The sequence below is a fragment of the Tripterygium wilfordii genome, chromosome 22 (genome assembly GCF_013401445.1).
Source record: "Tripterygium wilfordii isolate XIE 37 chromosome 22, ASM1340144v1, whole genome shotgun sequence".
NCBI classification, from domain to species: Eukaryota; Viridiplantae; Streptophyta; class Magnoliopsida; order Celastrales; family Celastraceae; genus Tripterygium; species Tripterygium wilfordii.
The window spans coordinates 3,522,688-3,542,609 of record NC_052253.1 but is presented as its reverse complement, the minus strand read 5'-3'; the positions used below and the strand labels follow the sequence as shown (position 1 = coordinate 3,542,609).

The 19,922-nt window shown below is 38.5% G+C and overlaps 3 protein-coding genes across 4 annotated transcripts; 2 read left to right on the top strand and 1 right to left on the bottom strand.

Annotated features, from left to right (window-relative positions):
* The first annotated feature begins 569 nt into the window (after nucleotides 1-569).
* LOC119991331 (homeobox-leucine zipper protein ATHB-15-like) lies at nucleotides 570-9,929 on the top strand. Of its 2 annotated transcripts, none has more exons than XM_038837682.1 (18): nucleotides 570-1,607; nucleotides 2,074-2,194; nucleotides 2,420-2,520; nucleotides 2,624-2,714; nucleotides 3,197-3,292; nucleotides 3,376-3,489; nucleotides 3,583-3,666; nucleotides 3,833-3,988; nucleotides 4,096-4,170; nucleotides 4,331-4,437; nucleotides 4,523-4,715; nucleotides 5,634-5,819; nucleotides 5,944-6,024; nucleotides 6,956-7,090; nucleotides 7,187-7,512; nucleotides 8,336-8,441; nucleotides 8,884-9,033; nucleotides 9,483-9,929. In XM_038837682.1, the coding sequence occupies exons 1-18, from the start codon at nucleotides 1,393-1,395 to the stop codon at nucleotides 9,627-9,629; spliced, it is 2,484 nt and encodes an 827-aa protein (XP_038693610.1). In that variant the 5' UTR covers nucleotides 570-1,392; the 3' UTR covers nucleotides 9,630-9,929. The 2 variants fall into 2 exon arrangements, with proteins under 2 accessions (XP_038693610.1, XP_038693609.1); XM_038837681.1 differs by having other exon boundaries at nucleotides 2,074-2,233.
* Nucleotides 9,930-10,379: 450 nt separating this feature from the next.
* LOC119992318 lies at nucleotides 10,380-11,292 on the bottom strand. The gene has a single exon (XM_038839034.1). The coding sequence runs from the start codon at nucleotides 11,227-11,229 to the stop codon at nucleotides 10,681-10,683; it is 549 nt and encodes a 182-aa protein (XP_038694962.1). The 5' UTR covers nucleotides 11,230-11,292; the 3' UTR covers nucleotides 10,380-10,680.
* A 1,533-nt stretch (nucleotides 11,293-12,825) lies between these two features.
* Nucleotides 12,826-19,461, top strand: LOC119991791 (casein kinase 1-like protein HD16). Its single transcript, XM_038838254.1, has 17 exons — nucleotides 12,826-12,984; nucleotides 13,082-13,553; nucleotides 15,258-15,392; nucleotides 15,477-15,550; nucleotides 15,644-15,713; nucleotides 15,846-15,901; nucleotides 16,008-16,079; nucleotides 16,493-16,587; nucleotides 16,661-16,727; nucleotides 16,842-16,971; nucleotides 17,053-17,271; nucleotides 17,747-17,889; nucleotides 18,082-18,256; nucleotides 18,368-18,458; nucleotides 18,535-18,692; nucleotides 18,790-18,978; nucleotides 19,054-19,461. Exons 2-17 carry the CDS (start codon nucleotides 13,203-13,205, stop codon nucleotides 19,111-19,113), a joined length of 2,085 nt encoding a protein of 694 aa, XP_038694182.1. The 5' UTR covers nucleotides 12,826-12,984; nucleotides 13,082-13,202; the 3' UTR covers nucleotides 19,114-19,461.
* The last annotated feature ends 461 nt before the right edge of the window (nucleotides 19,462-19,922 follow it).

Genomic DNA, 19,922 nt, shown 5'->3' with positions numbered 1-19,922 from the left:
TAATTATTTTTGTTGATATATTTGATAGTTGGTATAAAAACCACACCATCATATATAATTAAATGGAAATTTTTAAATAAATTAAATTATCAAAAAATATGCTAATCAACCCCTAACCAATTCAACCTTCAAAAATTATTGTCGCGATTCGAGAGTGGATTCTTATAATAGTGTGTGAGGCCGGAAGGGAGGGAGTATACATACGAATTTATTTATTTCAATAAAAAAAAGACATTTTATTATTATTTTTTATTTTTAAATTTTGAGGGTTCAGAAGCATGCAAAAACCTCATCATGGGGTACTCTTTGCCCCACGCAAACCCACCCTCTCTCCCATGCCTTCATGTATTTTACTATGAGCTTCTGCTTCGCGCATTATTTCTCATCATTGTCCCTCCTATCATCTCTCATTTACAATCTTACCATCCTTCGTAAGGCATAAAGTGGAGCGCCGGACTGAGGGTAGTTTAGTCATTAAATAATTCCACTAAAAAGAAAATAATAAAAAAAACCATTTCCCCTTGCACAGTAGACGAGCTAGGAAACATTATGGGAGCCGAAAGTGACGAACCAATGAAAATAATCCTACACACAATGATGGAAAACACTCAAAAGATGAAACAATCCGAACAAACAAACAAACAAAATCGTAATGATTTGATGATTTCTCCTCCACCTTTCCTTCCGTCGAGAAAGTTCCTCTCCTAGATTTGAAATCCTCGAATCAGTCTTGCGGGAGAGTCTCCCGCAATCCTCAACAAACAATAATCCAATGTTTCAGAGATTGGGAGCTATTGGCGAGGAAGCTTGGACCGGTGACTCGCCGCCGTTTCAGCTGGTTATACGGCGGTAACTGAGAGATTTTTAGTGGACGGGAGGGCGTGGGGGGTGGTGGTGGGGAGATTTGCGCTCGGTTGGGTGGAGCTTTGATTTTGAAAGATTTTATTCGTCATTGTGTTTAGGGTTTCCTCGTAGCGGACAAAGAGGAGGGATTAGGGTTTCCCTAATCAGAGCATCTCTGTCAGTTGTCAGGTAATCTTTGTCCTTGCGTTCAACTTTTAGTCTAATATAAAAAAACAAAAGATCCATCGCAAAATTCTCTGCTTGCTCTTTTTTTTTAGGCTCTGCGAAGTTCCTCATAGTGTGGTGAAGGAAGAGCAGAAACTACGAAGTGATTTAAGATTCGGCTACAGCGTTTAGGTTTCTTGTTGCGTTCAGTGTTCTCTCTCCGGAATGCCTAAAGACCATTAGGAGCTTCTGATTTTAAGGGAAATACCATCTCTATCTACTGTTTGTTCTTGAAGCTCCTCAAAGTACTTGTTTTCTAGCTGAAATAGTATATTAGGGCTATGCGCTTGAAATTTGTGGTTGCGTGAAGAAGAGAGAGTTCGCATGATGGCAATGTCCTGCAAGGATGGTGGTAAGCTAGGAAACATGGACAACGGCAAGTATGTCCGATACACGCCTGAGCAGGTCGAAGCCCTTGAGAGGCTTTACCATGAGTGCCCAAAGCCCAGCTCCATTCGCCGTAAACAGCTCATCAGGGAGACCCTAATTCTCTCAAACATCGAGCCCAAACAAATCAAAGTCTGGTTCCAGAACAGACGGTATGCCATTTTAAGAAGTTTGATCAAATATTAAAGACTTTGATTTGGGCTTAGTTTTTTCGTTTTACCAGATAAGATGTATTGGCTCTCTAGTCATGATCAATAGAAAAAGAAGATAGGGACGGACGAAATTTCATTTTTGCTTGACTTTTTCTTTAACAAAATTGTTAACTGTTTCTGAGGTTTTTTCCCCCTTCATAAAGAAATAGCAGTAAAGACACATAATTGTGCCATATAATCTTCCCGTCTGCGCTATATTTTTCAAGTCATGCCAATTTAGCTAAATTTCTTTGTTTTCTTCGTAAGATAAACTTAACCTGTATTTGTTGCCGAGAAAACTGAAAAAATGGAATTTTTCCATTGTTATTAAAATTGTGAACTTAGCTCCTGTGATGGTTTTAGTTCTATGAAACTTTTAGAAGAAAGAGTCTTACAAGAATGCACTGTATTTTTATTTTGGTTTCAGATGCCGAGAGAAGCAGAGGAAGGAATCTTCACGCCTCCAAGCTGTGAATAGGAAGGTGACGGCTATGAACAAGCTTTTGATGGAGGAGAATGATAGGTTGCAAAAGCAGGTGTCGCAGTTGGTATGTGAGAATGGATATTTTCGCCAACATACCCAGAGTGTAAGTCTTATAGTAGCCTGTTTGTTTGATTGGAAACTGTAAGAAAGATAAGCAACACAGTATACTTGAAATTAGTGTCACCAATTCATCTTTTTGTGTAACGAAATCGGAAATTCCAAGAATGCATCGTGCTTATCTTTTTCCCCTTAATCTGGCACTGAATTTTGTTGGGGGCTTTCTTTCCAGGCAACACTTGCAACCAAAGATGCAAGTTGTGAATCTATGGTGACGAGTGGTCAACACCATGCAACACATCAGCATCCGCCAAGGGATGCTAGTCCTGCAGGGTTAGTGGGCATGTTTTTGTTGGGTCTCTCTGTCATTGGACTTTGTGCTGTGTGTGCTTGTGGTATTGTGGAATCTTGAATTCATGCTTCATTTATTTTCCAGGCTTTTGTCGATTGCTGAAGAGACTTTAACAGAGTTTCTTTCAAAGGCCACTGGAACTGCTGTGGAGTGGGTCCAAATGCCTGGAATGAAGGTGTCTCTTCGCATCTCTCTCTTTCTTCTCTGGCACACACGCACACAGGCTTACACATGACTTTTTAGGTAATTCTGCTCTTCACGCATAAAACCATGGAGGAAAGAGTAGATGGAAAACAATAAAAGCAATTAGTATTGCTTTATAACTGAAGAACAATGAAAAAGCTTCTCAGGGGTGTGAAAATAACCCATTTAACATGTCCTACACTACTGAAAAATAAGTTTTGTTGCAAAATAAGTTTGATTGAAAAAGACACCAATGGACTGCAAGCCTGCAACCCATGACAGCCCTAATGAACTTTGATACATTCTAGATTCCTGATTGTTAGTCCTGTATTCATGTGACACAAGAGACAAGCGGGTGGGGAAATGCACTGCACCTTCTATTGCTCTACATGTTTTAGTTAAATCACTGGTGTAATGGATTGAACAACCTTTCCTTCTGTTTCTTCTTTGTGACTGCTTTCCATCAATGCACAGCCTGGTCCGGATTCCATTGGAATCGTTGCTATTTCTCATGGTTGCACTGGAGTGGCAGCACGAGCCTGTGGCCTGGTGGGTTTAGATCCTACAAGGGTACGTGCATGTGATTTCTGCCTGTCTGTGTTTCCATTGTAGTTGAATTTATTAGATTTAGTAATTGATTATATATTTTCCAGGTTGTCGAAATCCTCAAGGATAGGCCTTCATGGTTGCGTGACTGCCGAGCTGTGGATGTCCTCAATGTTCTTCCCACAGCAAACGGTGGAACCGTTGAGCTGCTGTACATGCAGGTGAGTTTTGTTAATTATGTGCTTGTTATACCTATTTACCTACTCCATCATGTAAGATTATGAAATGAGTATTTAATTACCTTGGTGATATAGCTATATGCACCAACAACATTGGCACCTGCTCGTGACTTCTGGTTGTTGCGCTATACTTCAGTTCTAGAAGATGGCAGCCTAGTGGTATGTATTTAAGAATTGTGACGTTATTCATTGTGTCGCGAACTTTCTTTTCTGGCTGTATTGCTATGTTAAGTGTTAACCACGTATGCATATGTTATTTCTTTCTCATTCCTAGCTTCTTTTTTCCTTTGTTTTTGCTGTTCTCATGACTAAATGAAATTCTCAGGTCTGTGAAAGATCACTTAAAAACACCCAAAATGGTTTGAGCATGCCACCCGTGCAGCATTTTGTTCGAGCTGAAATGCTGCCAAGTGGATACCTGATTCGACCTTGTGAAGGGGGTGGTTCAATCATACGTATAGTTGATCATATGGACTTGGAGGCAAGTTTGTCCCTTTATGATCATTGTTTGCGTTTCTTGTTTATAAAGCTAAAATGCCTAATTCATCCAAACATATATTGACTTTCCACGTCCCTTATATTTATCAGCCATGGAGTGTCCCTGAAGTGTTGCGCCCCCTGTATGAATCATCTACTGTGCTTGCTCAGAAGACAACAATGGCTGTGAGTTCTGTACTTTTGTCTTATTTAATTGTAGTTCTGCTTTGGGCATTTGTAAAGTGTTTTGAGAGATTAATTTACCTACTTACATATCATGGTCCTATTGCAAAATAATTAAACTAGAGCAGACCAATTTTTAAATGCCTTTCTCGTCTTCACTCAGGCTTTGCGCCAGCTGAGGCAGATAAGTCAGGAGGTTTCTCAAACAAATATTACTGGATGGAGCAGAAGACCAGCAGCTCTTCGAGCACTGAGCCAGCGGCTGAGCAGGTTTGTGCCTGATTCGTTGGACATAGTGGCATTCTGTTTTTAATGCGGACCACTTACTTAGGGTTCGATGTATTATTACTTGCAGGGGCTTTAATGAGGCTCTCAACGGCTTTACTGATGAGGGATGGTCAACCATTGGAAATGATGGAATGGATGACGTAACTATCCTTGTTAATTCGTCTCCTGACAAGTTAATTGGTTTAAACCTTTCCTTTGGTAATGGATTTCCTGCCATCAGCAACACAGTCTTGTGTGCTAAAGCTTCAATGCTCTTACAGGTTAGGATATCGAATATCTTCTTTGATACGGCAACTGACGAAACTCTATCACTTAACTGTTACTACATTCCCTCTGTTCGGTGGTGATTGATCTTTCTCATGATCACAAGTGCTGCTCAATTGTTGGGTAGAGCATTTGCTGTTTTTCTTTTCATTTTTTTGCTTTTCTGTAGTGAATCGAAAGGATGAACAAATCTGTAAATTATACCTTTTTTTCTTCTTGCAATCTGTTGTCAGTTTTTCCATTGCCCGAAATTTTATGAACTGGCACACGGGTGGTCCCTCGCCCAAGAACACTAAATTGTGTTATTCAAGTCTACAGATTGTAGAAAATTTTAAATTCTCAAGTACAAATATGTAATTGGAATATGCACAAGGTTTTATTAACTTTGGACACTTGTAATTATTTAGTGGAACTTGGAATGTGGTTGGACCAAATTAGGCTACTACAACTTTAAAACAAAAGGCGAGTGTTAAACCATTATCAAGAAATTTCTGCGGTGAACATCCAATTCTGCGTATACTTATTTCTCTAGTAAGTAGCGAAGGGGCTCAAAATCTATGACTCTCCAGAGTATCCTCTTTGTGTTATGAAAAATAATAATGTATCCGTTTGTTCCTTCTCCAAATACTTGTTCATTGCCAAAGAGAGTCCCATAATTTTCAGAGGTGTATATAGACTTTGTTCTAGATGGTGACATTTGTAACACTGGAAAACTTGGAAGCGCTGTTCTTGTTCATGTCATTTTCATTTTTTTAGCTGTGCCGCTGCGGCTACTTATTAGCTTTTTTCTGTCTGCAGATGGTTGGAATTATTTCAATCAAAATTCAATGTTTTGTACTTTCTCCTTAAAATCTGAGAATTATAATAACATTTGGCTTTTTTTGTGTGTTTCTCCGAACTATTTTTTTCTTCAGAATGTGCCTCCTACAATTCTTCTTAGGTTCTTGCGTGAACATAGGTCAGAATGGGCGGACAACAATCTTGATGCTTACGCAGCCGCAGCTGTCAAAGTTGGACCCTGTAGCTTATCTGGATCTCGAGTTGGAAGTTTTGGGGGTCAAGTAATACTTCCTCTGGCTCACACTATTGAACATGAAGAGGCAAGTGAAACATTATCTATTTCCTGTATCGTTTGAAAAGTTTAATACGATATGGAGCAAGGTCAACTAGTTTCAGTTGACTTAATCCTTGTGTCATTGATGTTTTTATCTCTTTGCTTAGCAGTTTTTGGAGGTGATCAAGTTGGAGGGCATTGGCCATACTCCTGAAGATATAATTATGCCCAGAGATATGTTTCTATTGCAAGTGAGTATTGTTCTTTTTATCTTTTATATTTCCTATTGGTTGATGCTCGACTTTGTAACTGTCTAATGAGATTGCTGCTGCGGTCTCCAATGAAAGACTAATAAATTTGATTGGTCTAAACATTTAAAGGTAAAGAAATCCATAAAAGTCTACTCAGTGATGCAACATTGAGGATTCTGTGTTTATTCATATTTCTTTTCTATCGTAAGGAGAATTTCTATTGGAATTGCAAGATATGCTTTAAGAATGAGCGTCTATGACAATCCTGGAGGGTCAATCTCAAAATTTTGATAATTAGGATAGACCTCATGTGCTGGGTTGATGAGAATGGAACACGAAATTCTGTCAGCAAGAACAAAAGGGACATGAAAGTGATAAGTGATAACAAATTATGAGTTTATAGAGAATTATGAATTGGCTCTCTGGTTTTTTTCTTTTATTTGGAACTGTGCAACTTTGTAGTACTCAAATTTGATTATCAGAATAATATTGCATAAATCTATCTTCTTTCTCCATTTCTGATTATGGGTGCTACTATGTTCTATGTTCAGCTTTAGAAGCATTAGTCATTTTTCCCTTCGCAGATATGACAAGTGTGTTGTATGGGGGCTGTGGTCTTGCCACTTGCTCAATCATGGAATGGACTTTTGTTGACAGTTGGAGGCACTTATTCTGTGAGAATTTTGTTGCTGTGTTTGTGGTTGAGATAGGTGCCTTAATTATTGTTTTAACTTTATGACATCGGTAGATGTATGAAAGACTTGACATTATAACTTAAATGTTAGCAGTAGCCCTGATTAATTTGGCAAGTAAAGTTGGGCATCTATCTGTATTATTGAAATGCCACGGACAAATCTTGTATGTTACCAAGTATTTCTTCTGTAATTGTCTTTGGGCTATTGCTTAGTTCCCTGTTATGCTGTTCTGATAGCTCTGCAGTGGAATGGATGAGAATGCTGTTGGTGCTTGTGCTGAACTAATATTTGCTCCAATCGATACTTCTTTTGCTGATGATGCACCGCTGCTGCCTTCTGGTTTTCGCATCATTCCACTCGACTCTGGCAAGGTTAGCATCTTAATTTTATGCTCGCTAATGTATTCTGCTCGTTTTCCCTGCCTTTTTGCTTTAGTTTCTTAATTTATGCACCTGAAAATTGTGCAGGAAGCATCCAGTCCAAATCGCACCCTAGACCTTGCTTCTGCTCTTGAGATTGGGGTTGCTGGAAGCAAAGCAGCGAATGAATACTCTGCAAATTCTGCCTCTATGAGATCTGTTATGACAATTGCATTTGAATTTGCATTTGAGAGCCATATGCAAGAGCACGTATCGTCCATGGCTAGGCAATATGTCCGCAGCATTATATCCTCAGTTCAGAGAGTGGCATTGGCTCTCTCTCCTTCTCATTTGGGTTCATATGCTGGTCTTCGTGCACCATTGGGTACTCCTGAAGCACAGACACTTGCTCGTTGGATCTGCCAAAGTTATAGGTGTGTCTCTGGTAACTTTCAGATGTGATCTAATTTTGTATGAATTGAGCTATATGTTGTAATGGTAGGTGATTTGGATCAATATGCCACATGTTGTTGTCAGAAACGTCGAATCAGACTTAAATTCTACGTCTGCAATATTTGTAGTACACTTCTATTGCAAACTTATTTTTTTATTCTTCCGGAAAATCTTGTGTGTCTGAGACTTCAAGTGTACTTTTACGCAGGTCGATATGTTGTATGAATATTCTATATTTTTTATCCAAACAATCCTTCTCCCCTACACAACACCCCAAATCTGTACCAGGTATATCGTATAGATGAGCTGTAGGTAGCTTCCAATATGTAAACTGGGGTGTGTTATGATTTCCTTGCCTCATTTAAATGTATATTCTCCTTCAGAATCCATAATATGGATTGAAAGCACGTTATATATCGTAGGTTGAATGAACAACTGCCATTCATAGCATGCTTCTGGGGTTCTTTGTTTGGAATGTGGGTGGCGATAAGTCTCCGAGCCCATATTTATGGTTTGATAAACTGGACATCAACATGTAGGCACTTGTTTTACAACCCTGAAAATTGTGGATAGATCAGTGTACCAGTGTTGAGTAATTGCCAATCATTTATGGGCCATGGCTTGTTGTGTCTTATCAACACTTCAGTTTAGTCTTCAAATGCAAGAAGGCCAGGTATAATACCTTATTCATTTTTGCCTTTGAATATGCATGCTGTAACCTGTTCCTGTAACTGATGTATATGTAGGAAAACTGTTGTTCTATTGGATCATATGATCGGAGGGGTAAATTTTTTTTTTTTGCAGGTGCTTCTTGGGTGTGGAGCTACTGAAATCCAGCAGTGAAGGAGGCGATGTTATCCTTAAATCTCTGTGGCATCACTCAGATGCCATCATGTGCTGCTCTCTGAAGGTGTGCATGAGCTAGTCATTCATCCCTTTTCATCTTGCCATTTTAAAGCCCTGTAATATTGGGAAAAAAGTTTTGAATAATTGAAAATTCAATTGATAGGATTTTCCTATTGCGTCTTCTTTTGAAAATAAATTAAGGTTCTCATTATTTATTTATTTTTTTAAAATATCATAATTACAGAGATTATCTTGTTATACTTTCTGTTTTTTTTTCCTTTCAAAAAAACAGTGTTTTGCTGCATCTCCAAGGCAGGCTTTACTTGGACTTTCCTCATGTCCTCATATTTAACAAATGCTGAGTCTTTGTTCTAAAAATTGGAAGTTTTGTGAGTGTTCACAATTATGAGGCTTTGCCTATTCATTTATACATAAAATGGAAGCATGTGTGTCTAGTTTGACCTCTATATTTCTGCAACGGTATTAAATTGCTGTGGTTTGGTCAGGCATTGCCAGTTTTCACTTTTGCAAATCAGGCGGGTCTTGACATGCTCGAGACGACATTGGTTTCCCTGCAAGATATTACTTTGGAAAAGATATTCGATGATCATGGATGTAAGACCCTCTGCTCTGAATTCCCTCAGATAATGCAACAGGTATGCAACTTTCTGCTTGTTGACGGAATAAGACGAATTTTCGCTTAAAATAGTGTCTTTTCATTCCATATTCAAATGGAATTCTAAACTGAAGCATTATGGTAAGAGAGAGCCACAGCAGGCATGAAACTGTATACGACTCTTCTATCATACAAGTGATGGAAACATAGTACATAATTTGTCAAATACTATGATGCTATATTTGTTGATATATAAATCTTTTTATTTTATTTTGACCAAAAAAAGATGATGCATCATAGACTCTAAGGAGATAATGGTCACAAATATTAGTGCTGTAGGTTACTATCATTAGAGTTATCTGATCTGCGTTTGGTGAACTGGTGTAGTCTACTTTCAATCTAAGGGTAACAGCAGAAATCTGAGATAATATAGAGGTAACAGGTTTATTTGCGTCATTTTTTAGCGATATTTTATTCTCTCTCTGGTAGGGTTTTGCTTGCCTTCAAGGTGGTATCTGTTTGTCAAGCATGGGCAGACAGATCTCATTTGAGAAAGTGGTCGCTTGGAAGGTTTTAAATGATGAAGAAAGCGCTCATTGCATCTGCTTCACTTTCGTGAACTGGTCGTTCGTCTGATTTTCCATTTGCACCTAGGTATTATGGCATTATGAAGACCAAAGAGTAGTCATACTCGTTATATTTTATGGTTTTGTTAATGTTTTGGATATGGGAAACTTATGTACTTTACTATAACTGAATACTTATATAGCCTGTAGGCCTGTCGTTGCCGTATTTGAAAAATTCTTGGACGTATTGTACTCTCTATTGGACTAAACTTTCTGAGTGTTGGCTTGAGTCTGATAGTGATGGAGCTTGACTTCTGAATCTTATGCTTGATGAAGATTAGTAATGGAACATGGATTAGGCTTGATTTGATTTTGGATCACACTGATTCCAATGATCACTGGGGTGATCCTAGTGTGCATATTAGTATCATTCATCTGAAAGTTGTGTTTGCTAAAGCTGCTAATATTTTGGCTATGATGTAATATAGGTGGTTTCGCACAGATTATGAACTATGTTTGTTTGCTGGGAAGGAAAAGATCGGAAGTAATAAAAATCTTAGCAGTTGGTATCTCAATTGGATGCATAGAATCCAAGTGAATTCTTGAGTTTCATATAATACACATGAAATTTTGTCCGTACAACTCAGAAGTTGGGATAATTGGTATAGTTAGTTGTTGGGATCAAAAGATTGACATTGAAGGCCTGAAGGGGAAGAACATACTATTATTTTATTAAAACAATAACTCTTTAAGATACATATATTTACTACATGATGCTGGATACAAAGTGAAAACCAACTTATTGTTAAAAGAACTCTCTATCCAACCATTAAACCTTGTTACAAACATTAGTGATGAAGAATAAGTAAGAGATTAGCTTCTACCATCACTAATTAGGCATACGTAGTAATTAAAAGGAGATGCACCCAAGTAACCTCCCATAAAACCCCCATGGAGAGCAAAAGAGGAAGAAGGGAACCCACCCAAAAAGAAATTAACTTAGGAAAGGAAAAAAAAATGCCCCTTATTTGTACCAACCCAAAAAACCTTTGAAAGGTGAGCAAGAAGGTTGAGAGGCCATGAAAAACCATGCAAGGTTAATTAGTAGACATGGGACTTAGTCAATTAGCCAAAGTGAGATCAATCATGTCCCTAGTAATGGCAGGAATGCAACTTGAACTCCTAGCAATGGCACCCTTCTTTTGTCCTCCTTGAACCTCCCTAGGACTAGTTGAATTAGCCCTTCTCTTGTTCTTCTTCAACATCTCTCTCATTGCCTCAGCTTGTACCAACACAGGATAAGCCCTCCCAAACTTGTTAAACTTAGAACAAGCACTCATATGAACACTCAATGCTTCCTCCTTTGATTTCCCTCCATTCTTCTTCATCTCCTCCTTCACTGCCTCGGCACACAGCCCGCACACCCACTTCCCCGAATACTTGTCGCGGACGCGGTCTATGTACTCAGGCGTACACTCCTCTACCATGCCACAACACTCGCACTTTGCGTCTTCAACCTCGGATATTGGTGGGAGTTGCTTCAAGTCTATTGCTTCTTTGCTCAATTCGAATGAGATGTCGGATATTGATCGTTGGAGGCTGTCGTTGGAGAGTCTCGGAGGCCTAGAGAAGTTGAATGTCCCGCCCATGGCATCTCCATGTGGTGCCATAGTTGATTGCTGTCAAGATAGAGTGAGAGAGAGCCTTGATATTGTTGTTACAAGTTATATGCAGTTGATGAATGAATTGTTTGCACTGTACATTGGGGCCTATTTATAATGGTTGTTTTGCAGAGTACTTAGAATCTCAAGAGCAATGAAGTTTTTATGTTGTGGATGGTGGAGATTCAGATGTCACTTGTCAATTTAGTTGTGAATTAATGGTGATATGGAAAGGCAAAGCAATTAAGTATTGGGCTTAATAGGGGACCATGCAATATCCTTCTCAGACGACGTCATAAAAATGAATACCAGTGGTTTGTGGTGTAGTTGGCTCTTCATGTTGGATACTTGGATAGGGTCTTTGCAACTAGATTTATTTTCATGGGCCGTCTCTGAAGCATTTAGACTTAGAAAACATATCATTTGTATGAGAGGAGTTGAACTTTTCTTTATATACAACTCAATTGGGTTATGGCAATCCACATGAGTGTTTCCATTATTACGATTTACGAGATGAGTTTCGGTTCAGCGTGTGCGAATACCACTATGTTCTTAATCCTTCTTTATGCAATGATTTGTGGCTTAAAAAAGTGACAAAGTTTGTGTATTCACAATGGTGCTAGAAATTCAACACAAACACATCAAAATGATATTAACTGTTTTGCACGAGGCTTGTATGGACTTACTCTCCTGGGTTGTCTCCGAAGTATTTAGGCTCAAGAAACATGTCATTTGTGTGAGGGGTTGAATCTTTACTTGTCTAGTTCTCAGTTCGGTTATACCAATTCAATATTACATTACAAGTCTTTGACAGAATGGGGTGGTCAATTTTTTTCCTAATGATTATTTTTACAATAATTTGTGGCTCAAAAGGGTAACAAAGTTTTGCGTATTCACGTGTATGGTCACTCTAACCATATATACTACAAGAGCTCAAGATAACTTTGTGTAGTAAACAAACAAACGCATGAACGATAAGGATTAGGACGTATACATCATTTGCAGACGACCATACATACCCTCCCTCCCCCAATTGGCTTCACGTGTAGGCTTTATCAGCCATCATTGGTTTTAGTGAACTCTAGAAAACCATAACTTCCCTAACTGTTCATGCAAAAGAAACTGACTTAACAGTCATGGATTACTCTCAACTGGGTACCTTCATGGTTCATGCTCTGATATATATATATATATGTATATTCCCAACTTTTAAGTTTTAACTCTCCCGTGACTCTCAATGTACAAGCATGTGAATACTAGAAAAAGATCTTCCAACTTTTTGGGCAGTATATGGGCTGGGTCTTAGTTTGGGCCTGCAAATCTATTGGACTATTGGCCTCTGGACTTTTATTATGGACTATTGGACTGGACACTGGACAGTTTGTATGAATCCGAGAGTATTGGACTTTATGGGTCCAAAGCCCATGAAGGAGCCCATGAAAACCTTAAAAATCTGTCGCCGTCTAAATATAATATTTTATATTGATCATCTTTCTGTAATTTTCTCCTAATACGCCCCTTAATCTAACATCTAACCCTTCATTCTCTTCCTTTGGACGGTCAAGATTCATCCAAGAGTTAATATAATATTAAAAATTATTTATCTCTTTCTCCTCTTGCTCGTCTCTGTGTAAGTACTTAACATTCATTCTATCTGTCTATTGCTTCTCTCTTTAGATTGTCTGCCTCGCAATAGATCCCTAATCGGAACCCTAATTTTACCGATTTGATCTTTCTCTGGCGTTGCGATTTCAATACTAGTTGGTACATTTATTTTTATCGCCTTGTTTAATATCACCGGATTTTTCTTACACTTTTGGGGTTAATTTGAGTTTTTTCTTTTCTCTTCCTTGATTGCTAGGTTTCGCATCTTTGTAGGGGAGTCTTGATTGATAGTTCGTTCTCGGATTGGGCTTTTTGATTGTTCTTGGTTGAGAGGTGTTTAAAAAGGTGCTATCTTGATGATACTTGGAGGATGAACGATGCCGGTACTGCGTAGTAGAGTGCGCGGTGGACGGGCGGCAGCAGCAAAGCCGAATCCAGTAGAGGAAGGTGAGGCGATTGCGACAAGGACAAGGAGGCGGCGCGCGGCTGCAGCAGGGAAAAACAATACAAGCAACGAAAATAACAATAAGCAGCCCCAGGCGGCTGATCAGATTGTAGTTGTCGCAGCACCTGAGGCAAAGGGGGAGGGGAATAAGGGATTGGAGGAAGGGGTGAGGGTGGTGGAAAAGGAAGAATTTGGTGAAAAGAAGATGAATGGTGGAGGGAAGAGCGTTGAGAAGGGGAATGCTGGTGAGGATGAGGGAAGCACTGCACCGATCCCTGAGACGGTTTGTGCTTTTTTCCCTCAATCGTTTCACCAACAAAGTTTGTTATTTTTTGTTTTATTTTTTTTTTGAATGAAAAAAAGTTTTATTCAAGCACCAAGGGGGTGCAACCCAAACAAATTAGAAGGGGGGGATAAACATATGATCAAAAATGTTCCCAGAAAAGGAAGTGCCCCAGAACCTAAGGCAATCAAACCAGGTGACTAAGAAAGTGTCTATGGAGGATTCTTTGCTTTTGAACACTCTGTTATTCCTTTCCAGCCATAGCATCCACATCACAGAAATTGGAATTAATTGGATAAAACTTCCTAGCCTTTTGTCCCTGCTTACGCCCTTCCAAACATTTTTTGTTTTATTGGGTGATAATTGTGGTTTCATGGATGCGGTTTTATTATTGCTGTCTTTGCTGGTGATATACATCTTTGTACTGTTATTGTATCTCAATTTTTGTCTGCTGGGTTGGGATTGTTGGAGGAATATTGGGTCTCGTAAGTATTTATTCCTACAAATTAAGAGGGGAAATATAAATATGTTATGGTAACTGATGGTTTTTGTGTTACTGATGATGCAATCATTTACTTCCAGAAAACTGTTTGTGTTGTGTTGTGTTTTCAGTTTGGTTGTTGCTTGGAGTTGATTCTTACCTTTTTTTCGCATCAACATATTGAAGTAGGTTGATTCCAGATTGTCTGATCTCTCGCTAGTAATTCAAGTTTGAACTGTTTTAGAAACTTTATAACGCGTTGATTCTGTTTCTTCTAGAGGGATGATATATAAGGTTTGGGACTGTCTGAAGTGTTTGGATAATTTATTTGTTTGATCTGGCTGCTCGTATAAAGCCATTAGCTATAAAGTGTTAGCTTGATTTGGAATCTAAAAAGGTTTCGCTTTGTTTTCCTTCAAGATCGATGGTAGATTCAAATATGTGTTGACCTTATGGAGTATTGACCTTATCAATCTATTCGACGGAGTGCTCATTTTTGTGTAATGATTTCATGATTCTGATATCCTCTCTAGAGAGAGAGAGAGAGAAATAGGAGACAGACATGTTTTGATTTCCATAATTATATATATGGGCTCCCTAAAATTAACTGTTCCACCAATTTTGTCCCTTCTACACCTAAAAGTTTAATATGTGGGCCAGTGGGCGTTGATCATCGGTGTTTGCTGTCTTTCACATTGAGTGATTTTCTTATTAGTTGCTTCTTTCATAGTGGCTCGCTATTCTCTAGCTGCAGTTTTGGAAACTGCTGCTCGTGGGTAGAAATTCAGATGTCATGCTCCTCATTGAATTCTGTAGACAGTTAGATAATTTTTTTGGAATTGGCTTTTTATTTCTGATTTACTTTCTTTTATATGTTTCTTATCAACGCTCCTTATGATTGATTACTATTAACCAGTGTCACAATTAAGCTGCTTAGTGTATTGTATTAGTTGCCTGGCTGCTTTTCTATTCTGTAACTTAAATACTTAATGGACAGTTTATAAAGAAGTAATCATGATACCTCCTACCTTTGAAGTGCACAAAATCTAGCTTGTTTAAGGACATGGTAGGATAATATCTTCTGAGTCAGGTCTTCATACTTTCAGCTAAGCAAATGTGATCTGTGTCCTTTTTGTTTTTATATTCTTTATATTTGATTTTTTTGGTTTTGGGTGTTTGATTCCCATGAAAATGTATAAAATTCTTCAGTTGCATTGCTGCAGGTTCGAGTTGGGAATTCCCCAATGTACAAAATAGAACGAAAGTTGGGCAAGGGCGGCTTTGGACAAGTTTATGTTGGTCGGCGTATGACTCCAGCAAATGCAAATGATGGATCGACTGGCTCCGGAGCACTGGAGGTAAGCAGTTATCTAAGTGCGCTCGTGTGTGTGGGTGTATATAGTTTTTCGTTTCATTGACATTGATCGAATTTCATATTTTAGGTGGCCTTAAAATTTGAGCATAGAACTAGCAAAGGATGTAACTATGGACCACCTTACGAGTGGCAAGTTTACAAGTGAGAATGATTAATTTGTCCTTTCATTTTAATTTTTCCATAGCTTTTCAATTATATTTTTGAATTTATAACTTATCTTTGTCACTTGTACAGCACTCTTGGCGGCAGTCATGGTGTACCAAGAGTACACTACAAGGGTCGGCAAGGTGACTATTATGTAATGGTATGCAGTATTTTTTTTTTGCTGGTTGAATTTGGTAAAGTTGTAGCAATGATTTTTTACCTTGTTTTCTAGTCCCTTTTTACCTTTGGCTTATTGTTGGATAATGACGGCTGAATATTCTGATGTCTACAGGTTATGGATATGCTGGGTCCAAGCTTGTGGGATGTTTGGAATAACAACTCTAACACGTGAGCTAAATGAAAATTGGTTTCTATTAATTCATTATATTCGTTCTTTTCATTTATCGTTCCATGGTTTTCAGTTGCCTATGCTAACTCGTCGTGTAAATGGCAGAATGTCAACGGAAATGGTTGCTTGCATTGCCATTGAAGCAATTTCTATATTGGAGAAGATGCACTCCAAAGGGTGAGAATTCTTCTAACATAAAGCACTGTAACTGTTTTTATAAGATGGAGTTGTTTAGGTCCAAAACAATTACTATTTTCCCATTTTTTTTAAAAGATCTCATGGATTGATTATTTATCCGCCTATTTATGGATTACATCCTGGAATATTTAATTTTTACACTAATAAGGATTTGATTAGGAAATATGAACTTTATCCCCGGTTTTTAACTGGCGGCCTATTTATCTGCTCCCCTAATTTCTATAATGCAAGGAAACTGCCATTTTACGGGGTCATGTTGTGTTAATCTTACACTTTAAGTTTATTATTATCTTCATCATCATCCGATTGCTTAAGATGAATGTCCTTTGCCCGATGCATGTTCAGTAATTAAACCTTTAAATGACATATCTTATTTTCCCCTTTTTTGGCAGGTATGTACATGGAGATGTGAAGCCTGAAAATTTTTTGCTTGGTACTCCAGGAACTCCTGATGAAAAAAGGCTGTTCCTTGTTGATCTTGGATTAGGTAAGACACCGTATTAATTTTCCCTTCCCCCCATTTGTGGCTTAATTTTTTTAACGTATTTTGGGTGACACAGCGACTAAATGGCGAGATACTTCAAGTGGTCTGCATGTTGATTATGACCAGAGGCCTGATGTTTTCAGGTACATCCTGCGCTATTATTTGTTTGTGAAATTTTATTGTGATATTTTGCCCTGATTTGTCAATTGAGCTGGTTTCTTCTTGCCTCATGAGTGTTCTTTTTCTTTTTTTAACAGGGGAACTGTGCGTTATGCTAGTGTGCATGCCCACCTTGGTAGAACTGGTAGCAGGAGAGATGATCTAGAATCTCTGGCATATACACTTATTTTTCTTCTCAGAGGTCGTTTACCTTGGCAAGGTTATCAGGTTGGTGTACTTTTATCAATTTAATGGTGTCCTTTATCAAATTGGACTTGTTATAAACTTTAAACGTTCTGGTACTGGTAGGGGGAGAACAAGGGGTTCCTCGTCTGCAAGAAGAAGATGGCTACATCCCCTGAGAGTCTGTGTTCCTATTGTCCACTGCCTTTTAGACAATTTGTTGAATATGTTGTCAACTTGAAGTTTGATGAATTACCTAATTATGCAAAATACATCTCTCTTTTTGATGGGATAATTGGTCCAAATCCAGAGATCAGGCCGATTAATACAGAAGGTGCTCAAAAGGTATGGGGTTTTTTTTCCTTTCTTGAGTTTACTTTTTTTCTCCTTTCATTATCAGTCCTTTGGTTTTGAGCTCAAATTCATCTTGTTCTGGAACGTTGAAGTACTGTAGAAAAGCTTTTTCTGCGGTGGCTTCAATAATACCTATATGAACTCCATTTTAGGAAACAGATATAGAATTTAGTTGAAACATGGAAAGATATATTTATCACGAATCAAATTGTAGATGTGTCTCCTGAAAAAGGGTAGTCCAGTGGTAAGGGGAGGGTACATTGGGACCAGCAGAAAACTCAGAGGTCTTGGGTTTGAATCTGCCCAGCACAACTTGGATCATACTGATACAAGTGGCTCGTGGATGGTTGCTAGTATCGGTGGTTTCTCTGTAAGGTGGGTCCGATGAGGCCCAACCTTGGGGAGGTTCCACATCCTTCAATAAAAGGGAAAAAAAAGAGTCTGATTTTACTCTATATTGGTGAAGCTTATTTATCCGGTTGGTCATAAAAGAGGCCGGATAACAACAGAGGAGGAAGAAGACGAACAACCAAAAAAGAAAGTTCGTATGGGCATGCCAGCAACCCAATGGATTAGTGTCTACAATGCACGTCGACCTATGAAGCAAAGGTACTTTAAGCATTCGTTTGAAGTTTTCTGTGTGCTAGATTTCTTGTTGATTCCTTGTATGTTAAGTTGCTTTATTCTTCTTTTGTTCTCTGTTTTATCTATATATTTTCCGATCTCGCTTTGATATGATTGCTTTGCTTTAACCTTAAATATTACTTGAGGATGAGCAATTGGTTTCATCATACTATACAGGTACCACTATAACGTTGCTGATGCAAGGCTTGCACAGCACATAGAGAAAGGAAATGAGGATGGGTTACTTATCAGCAGTGTAGCTTGTTGTCAAAATCTGTGGGCCCTTATTATGGATGCTGGAACTGGTTTCACTTCACAAGTGTATGAACTCTCTCCCTATTTTCTACACAAGGTATGTGGCTCGCATTCCTTATAATACCTTTGTATATTTATTTAAATTCTCAGAACTTTCATTATTTGCATCAAGGAATTTACTAATTTCTTCTTGTATGGCATTGTGAAGGAATGGATAATGGAGCAGTGGGAAAAGAATTATTATATCAGTGCAGTAGCAGGAGCTACTAATGGGAGCTCATTAGTTGTGATGTCTAAGGGTTAGTATATACTATCATAAAACTTTTTTTATTCGAAAAAGAACATTTTTTTTACCGACTTTGTTGTTGAGTCCAGGTACACAGTACTTGCAGCAGTCATATAAAGTCAGTGATTCATTTCCTTACAAGTGGATTAGCAAAAAGTGGAGGGAGGGCTTCTATGTTACTTCAATGGCCACCTCAGGCAGTCGATGGGGAATTGTTATGTCTCGTGGTGCTGGATTTTCAGACCAGGTCAGCTTGGATTTGATAATAACTAAAGCCAATAAAATTCTTAGATACACTACACGACATGCATAATTGAGATCTGACCCTTTGGTATTGATTGCAGGTAGTGGAACTCGATTTCCTTTACCCTAGTGAAGGTGTTCATCGGCGGTGGGATTCTGGATATCGTATCACAGCAACTGCAGCAACATGGGACCAGGCAGCTTTAGTTCTTAGCGTACCCAGAAGGAAACTTTCAGATGAAACACAGGAAACGCTTCGAACAACTGCTTTTCCTAGCACCCATGTGAAGGTAGACAAGGCACATCTTTGGACTTCTTAATCATTTCTTTAGTTTTCGGAATCTAAATGTCATTTGCTTTTGCAGGATAAGTGGGCAAAGAATCTATACATTGCATCAGTATGTTATGGACGAACAGTGTCATGAGCCTGCCATGTACCGAGTCCCGACACCATCGACCATTACTGGTCAGTCACCCTCTCAAACTTTGCTGTTTGAGATGCTGAAAACCATGGGATTTGTTAAATGGCTGCTGTTTATCTAGTTTAAGAGAAATTTTGATTAGTACAGGCTTTTAATATAGTCAAGGTATAAAAGACTTTGCTGCGCCTATCAATTAGGTATGTGCATTATCAATTAAAGCCCAATGAATAAATGGGCTTCTTGCTAACAATGTATAGTATCGAAGAGAGTACTTATTCCCCCCTTCCTTACCCCCCTTCTTTCTTTTGGTAAATTTGAATGTTGTTTTATTTAAATATTTTGAATTCTAAATTCTTGTTTGCAGTTGCAGGTGATGCATTCAGTTATGTGTTTTTATGGTCACTTGAGCACTTTTTTTTACGTCTTTCAATCAATTACTTGAACAGGTATAGGGAATGAAACTTTGATGTCTGGTACAAGGAGTTGGGATTGGAATATATTAGTTGGAAAGCGTCTGATGTGCAAGAATGAATATGAAAGTGTGAGAACGTTTAATTGGAAAGAAAGACCAAACTGTGGCATCCTCTGGAATGATCAGAATCACAACTCTTGTAATTCATTGGATATTTGGATTGGAGGGCTTGCAATATTTTCCAAATGCAGCAAGACTCTAGTCCCTAAATGTTGATCGTGCAAAGCAAGGATTCAGCACGGCCAGAAATCTTACATTCTGATTGTGACCATCAAGAACGGTGGCTCGTCACTCATATCCACTCATTGTGGTTAGAAGCAGCAACGCATGCAGAACGACC

Bases quoted from the DNA above. Each gene is read 5' to 3' on its own strand.
- LOC119991791 (XM_038838254.1), top strand. From the start codon at position 13,203: ATGCCGGTACTGCGTAGTAGAGTGCGCGGTGGACGGGCGGCAGCAGCA. The intron at 17,890-18,081 runs GTACTTTAAGCA...CATACTATACAG, and splicing joins CGTCGACCTATGAAGCAAAG to GTACCACTATAACGTTGCTG. The intron at 18,459-18,534 runs GTTAGTATATAC...TGTTGAGTCCAG, and splicing joins ATTAGTTGTGATGTCTAAGG to GTACACAGTACTTGCAGCAG.
- LOC119992318 (XM_038839034.1), bottom strand. From the start codon at position 11,229: ATGGCACCACATGGAGATGCCATGGGCGGGACATTCAACTTCTCTAGG.
- LOC119991331 (XM_038837681.1), top strand. From the start codon at position 1,393: ATGATGGCAATGTCCTGCAAGGATGGTGGTAAGCTAGGAAACATGGAC. The intron at 3,989-4,095 runs GCAAGTTTGTCC...TATATTTATCAG, and splicing joins TTGATCATATGGACTTGGAG to CCATGGAGTGTCCCTGAAGT. The intron at 8,442-8,883 runs GTGTGCATGAGC...TGGTTTGGTCAG, and splicing joins TCATGTGCTGCTCTCTGAAG to GCATTGCCAGTTTTCACTTT.